This window comes from Herpailurus yagouaroundi, unplaced genomic scaffold, assembly GCF_014898765.1.
Source record: "Herpailurus yagouaroundi ecotype Mexico unplaced genomic scaffold, PumYag 202, whole genome shotgun sequence".
Taxonomy (NCBI): Eukaryota; Metazoa; Chordata; class Mammalia; order Carnivora; family Felidae; genus Herpailurus; species Herpailurus yagouaroundi.
In genome coordinates this window covers 11,855,046-11,861,045 of record NW_024412433.1, presented here as the reverse complement: position 1 = coordinate 11,861,045, position 6,000 = coordinate 11,855,046, and the positions used below count along the sequence as shown (strand labels likewise).

The 6,000-nt window shown below is 51.8% G+C and overlaps 1 protein-coding gene across 8 annotated transcripts in view; it reads right to left on the bottom strand.

The window, feature by feature from the left end:
• COL4A4 (collagen type IV alpha 4 chain) overlaps positions 1-6,000 on the bottom strand; it is a 130,605-nt gene that overhangs the window by 7,250 nt on the left and 117,355 nt on the right. For 5 of the 8 annotated variants that reach the window (XM_040450813.1, XM_040450816.1, XM_040450812.1 and 2 more), the window contains 2 exons: positions 1,800-1,916; positions 85-273 (listed from right to left, as the gene is read on the bottom strand). The exons of 2 other annotated variants lie outside the window; for them this stretch is intronic. In XM_040450813.1, the coding sequence (XP_040306747.1) occupies positions 85-273; positions 1,800-1,916 (306 nt within the window). The remainder of the gene's footprint in view (positions 1-84; positions 274-1,799; positions 1,917-6,000) is intronic. One more of the 8 variants, XM_040450820.1, reaches the window with a different exon arrangement.

Genomic DNA, 6,000 nt, shown 5'->3' with positions numbered 1-6,000 from the left:
TAGGATGTTGATGAATCTGTAAAATTGCCCCAAAAGTTGTCCCCCTAAGCGATGGACGTGGGTGACCATGTGCTACACACATACCCAGGTCTTGGTTGTGAGCCTTCTCCTGTCCTTCCAGGTACAACAGACTGTAGCCCGTCCACAGCCTGGGCATGCCCGCTGGGCAGGTGGGTTCTCCATCTGTCTGACTGTGGAGAACCAGGAGGAAGCCACTGAGGTATCCAGGCCCAAACCCTTTGGGCCCGGGATCCCCAATGGGCCCAGGAGGGCCTGGAGGAATAAAGAAAAAATGAAGGCAGTTTAGGGGAGAAGCCTGCCGTGGCCCATGCCCAGGAAGGTGCCCGACACAACCCCAATATATACAAAACGACCCAGTCAGCAAGTATTTATCCCAAGCATCTTCCAGGTGGTCGGACCAAGTTAGCAGAAAAACAGCAAGCAGACAAAAATCCCTGCCCTCCCCGAGCTTACATTCTACTTGAACAAGAGAAATGACAAACAGTGAAAGGTGAAATGCTGGGAAGACAAAGATGGGGTGGCGTCTCCCCCCATGTGACCTCCCAGACTGAACTAGGAGCCTAGAACTAGATACGTGTGACCTTCTCAGACTGAATTAGGAGCCTGCTCATCGGAAAAGGTAATTCTCAAAGCTGGCCTTCCTTACACCTCCCGGACCCTCTCATGGCTCTGGCATATGGAGGAAAGGCAAGGGGTTGGAACCCACATGCACAACCTGGACCTTCTTTTATGAGGGAGGGAGGAGGAAGGCAGGCCTGGTGGTGGCATTCTTGCTGGCAGACGGGAAGCAGGGTCTGTCTCCTTTGGCATCTCTAAGGGGCCGACCCACTGAAGGAGGCCAATGGCTACTTCTAACTGCCAAGAGCAAAGGTGAAATTAAACGTTGTTTATTTTTTTAAAAACTCTTTCTGGAAGACTGGCGGGCTCTCCTCATTCATCCTGGAAACCAGAGGACTTGTGGACCGAATTAGGCCTGCCCACGTGTTGCGTTTGACCTGTCAAGACTGTCCGGATGGGGACCTTGGACTTGGAGAGCACAGCGTGGGCACCGCTGAGCCCTCTCCCCCACCTGCAGCAATTGGCTGAAGCTGACTGCAGGCTCCATTTCGTTACAGACTTCACCGGCCCCCTTCACCCCTTCTCATTACCGACCTGGTAGATCCCCTCGAAGATGAGACTTACCTGGGAGTCTTTGGGTCCCCAGTGCCCACCCTATCGTCTGGCGCGTTATATTTCAAATGGCTATTCTGCAATGTCTTCTCTCTCCCCTCACTCAACGCCTACTCCCCAATTTTTTGTCTTAAGAGCCTCTTAGTCTATATAAACGTTTCGACACTTGTACAGTAAGAGGAAGTGAACTCAGAAAACAGAGGCCAAGTGATCCAGCCAGTCGTGGAGGGTGAGAACACCCCCATCTGCAGCACGGCCTCTCAGTGGTGTTGACATGCAATGCCAGGCTTGCCTTGGCAAAGCAACCAGCTAGAAGGGCTGAGTATTATTTTATGATCATGTACAGCGGTTCGGGAAGATGCCAAACGGGGGATAGCGCCTTGCCTCATCTTTACGATGGCTGAGGATCAGTTAGACCCTCAGTGGGGGGTACATCCTTGTTCTGCTCTTGCTGCTTCTGCCTCGCCCAATACCTGGTGAGTCCACATCTAAGGCAAATGCTTTTAATAAGAGCAGTTTGGAAAGCCGCGTGAGAAGCCACGGATCTTGTGCCAAGAGTCCTCAGGTCTACGGGGTCAAAGGAAAGAAGAGGAGCTGAAAATGTTTACCTGGTGCTCCGGGACAGCCCGCTTCTCCCGTGTCCCCTTTGCTTCCAGGAGGCCCAGGAGACCCTGGGAGGCCATCCTCGCCCCTCCTGCCATCCGGCCCCGACTCTCCTTTGCACCCTGCGCAAGAGTTCACGATGGCCGTGGTGAAAACAGTGTGATGCCTGGTGGCCGGGTGCTGGCCCCGGGCTCCCCATTTGGACGGCTCTGCATTAGCTCATCCTGTCTTCTCAGATACATGAAGGTGGGAAGTGTTACCTCCACTTGGCAGCGGGGTAAATGAGGCTCTCAAAGGTCAAGCAACTTACATAATAAGCCAGTAGAGCTGGGATTGGAACCCGGATCAGAGATGTTGAGAGCGAGGTCTTCATGTGTCTTCATATTCTTGTATATTTGACTTTTTTTTTTTTACACTGAACATATATGACTTTCATAATTAAATATCATCCTTAATAATGATTTTTTTAAGAAAGCTGAGAGGAAATACTGAGAACTGAGGGTTGATGGGAGGGTGGGGGAGAGGGGAAAGTGGGTGAAGGGCACTGAGGAGGGCACCTGTTGGGATGAGCACTGGGTATGGTATGGAAACCAATTGGACAATAAATTATATTTAATATAAAAAAAGGAATAAATAAAATTTAATAGGATTCAACTGAGAGCCAAGTTAAATTTGGAGCAAGATAAAAGCAGCAGTTATTTAAAATAATAATTGAGGGTTTACAAGGTGCAAGATACCACCCTTGACGTGGGTTAACCAATTCGCTCTTCTCACCAGCCACAGGACCAGGTGAGATCTCATATACCAGCCTCCCAGTGGGGAGGCTGAGGCTCAGGAAGGTGACACAGCTGATCATATGGGGTGGGGAACCTCACTCAGACAGGCAGGCTGAGTGAGGGCCAAGGCACAGCCGTCAGCGCCCCCCGCCCCCCGCCCCCCACGACCAGCTGTGGGGCTCAGCTGCGCCCCCTGGAGGACGTGGCTGCATTTACACTGCTACTTGAGGCGTTCTTTTAAGCCATTACTTTTGGCCAAGGCATCAATTCACGAGCCACAATCTCCTTTCGTGGGTAGCAAATACGGTCCTTGCCTGTGGAGGAGTTTATTGCCATTATCCTGAATTCCCTGAATCACCAGCCCTCCCAAGGGTTCTGGTCTCTACCTATGCTTTTCTCTCCCTCTCTCCCTTTCTCACTCTCTCTGCCACACATTAGCCTAAAACCAACCATTAAGTCAGAGAGAGCTCACTTAAGCAGCTTTCGTTCTTTTTTCACTCTAGGACTTGTTCTTCAAGGGAGTGGGGAAGCCACCTGAGGGTTGAGAGCCGGGGACTGCCGTACTGGGGTGAACAGGGGGACGTCCCACTCAATTTCCTGTCTCACACAGGCCCCCCTCTTAGCACTGAGACGCATACCCTTCCAGACCTCACTGCCTTTGAAATTCTGTTCTGACCTTGCCTGCCTCAGAGTGTCCCGTACAAACGTCCTCCTTCTGTCCCTGCAGCCAGCCAGCCCCTCCCCCACACTCCATGGTGGCAGAGCTCCTATGGGTACCCCGCCCCCCGCGCGCCCCCCCCCGGCATTCCTGGCCTCCGGGGTACTAGCATTTCACTTTCTGCTTCCTCGGGTATTAAACAAATTCTCCTGGCTGGTCACACGGTTCCTGGACTGCGTGCGGTACGTGGTCGTCTTTCCATAAGCGAAAAAGGAAGCCCCTCCCTCTCCCTCTCGCCATCTGGGTGAGAGATGCCCTCTCCTTTCCAGTAATGGGGCAGAAACCTCTCTATGCCTGGGGCTGCTGCATGCTGGCTGGCACATCCCTTTCCACCCGCTTCAAAGAGAACATCAGCTACTTTGGAAGGAACACAGGGCCCTGATGGTGAGCTCAGAGCTTTCCTTCATCTTTGCCACCCGAGGAGAGGATCGCAACGTGTGGCCACTGCGCTGTATGCTGGAAAGGGCTGCCCGGGTGCTGACAAGCCAGCAAACGGGCTGATCACTGAAAAGGCAGCAGGTGTCTTCCCGAAATAGGGACATGCGGCGAGATCACTGTCGATTTGGGGACAGGAGTCCCCCCCACCAGATGTTACGATATAGGCTCTTTGCTCCCTTTGGAGAAATCATCAGGCAATTTTCCAGAGATGGGGAGGAAAGCTTGTGTTCACCCGAGCTGAGTGCCCAGAGCTTTCACCGTGTGGACTTGTTCTCTACTTGGAACTTGTTTTAAGAACAAGAGGTACATCTAAAAGCTCTCCAGTATTTGATGGATTACCTCCTCTGAGCACATCACATGTTGACTTGAAGATTAAACACACTCTAACAGGATGTGGGGATGTGTCCATTAGGCAGTAAGAGTTCAAACCGATATGGAAACCACCTCTGTGTTCATCCCAGGAAGCTCCAGCCTTTGAGCCTCTCCCCATCCCCCCTCCACCGGGAAGGAAAAGTTGTAGATCAAAGAGACATGTGAGCAGAAAAACATTAGGCCTTCCATGGTGGAGGACTCTTAGCAGACATTAATTATATTTAGTGTGGCTGTTACCTACTCATACTGGGCAGGAAAGAGCCAGAACTTTGTTTGCTTCTGTATAGATCTTGGCTGTGGCACCTGGTTACAGACCCAGCTCGGCAATGAAGAGGTTTGGAAGGAAAAACAAGAGGAAACCAACGATGCCATTTTAAGTGGACATGGTGCTTCCTGGTCTCAGCTGAGCCTTCACAACCAACCCTGGGGGTGGCGTAGACAGCCCCCAACACCGTGCTAAAAGAAATGCCTTCAGAAAGTAGAGAGGTGGCGGTGTAGACAGCCCCCAACACCGTGCTGAAAGAAATGCCTTCAGAAAATAGGCGATGATCACCATGTCCTGCACATGACCCAAGTCAGACAGGGTTAGGGTGCTTTAGACCCTCAGAAGAGACTTGTCACGTTTTAGTAACGGGACAGTGTAGCCATGTATCCAGGTGGCCAGCAGGGAGAGCTAGGGGGCAAAGACTATAGGGTAGGCAAAGAGGGGTCCTTTATAACAGGATCTGGAGGCCCATGTCAGAGAAGAGGGACCCAGAAGGGGACACTGGCTTGAGAGTGGGGACACAGGAGGGTAGAAAGGAGCTCCAGGGAAGCTGAGCCATGGAGCAGCACAGCCCCGCTCTGAAACCATGGAGAACAGGAAGTGCTTTGCGGGAAGGGCTGGGCACTTTTTTTTTTTTTTTTTTAACATAACAGTCACATTTTGTGATACAACGGTGGCCTCAGGTGTCCCCACTGCCAGCTAGCAGGGTCAGTGACATCAATAAGGAGAGGGCACAGAAAGCCAGAGTAGACCCTTCTGAGGCCACCTGCAACCCGATGAGCCCATCTGACCCCAAGTCAGCCAGAACGAGAGATGACAGGTGATCACACCTGGGCCCATGTAGACTGTCGGCCTTCTTTCAGAAGCTCACAGTCTATGGAGACAGAATCTTGTATGTGCCCAAGATTACTATTTGCCCATTTGATTTTTTCTTCTCAGTAACTTTCTTCGGTTCTTTGCCCAAGCTACCACAATGGGTGAGCCCAGCCACCCAACCTGTCTCCACTGGTGTTGGGGTAAGGCACTGGGTCTCAACCCTGGCTGTCCGCTAGAGTCATCGTGGGAGCTTTTTCCAAACACTGGTACTTGGGCCCTGCCTCCCTCTGCATTCCCTTGGTCTTGGGAGGGGGCCCAGGCCTCACGGTTGTTTCCTGCCCCTCCAGATGACTTTGATCTACAGCTAGGATTGAGTCACTAGGGATTGTGTGACTCTTAGCTGACTCTTTTAAGGACAGCACTCATCTAACATGGTTAGGGTTGCTCAAACTTGAAGGGATCCACAGATATTCTGGGGATCTTGTTAACATGCAGATTCTAACTTGATAGGTCTATGGCCTGAGTGGCTACTGGTCCTCGGACCACACTTAGAGCAGCAAGGATGTGGCTGACTTAGTCACCAGGCTCTCAAGGTAAACCAATCCCCGCTGTGCCCCTGTCATCTCCCTGCTGGACAATTCTGGTTCCTCAAAGCCCAATCTTTCCGTAAAGGCTCTGCTCACAGGCCAGCCCTTGCCTGAGTCTCAGCAGCCCTGCAGGCTTCCACGATAAAGTTCACCTCTCCCTGTCCCATTGTCTTCACGCCTTTGCCAGAATCTCCTTCAGAGCACAAATGATCATCTCCCATTATTTAAGAGTTA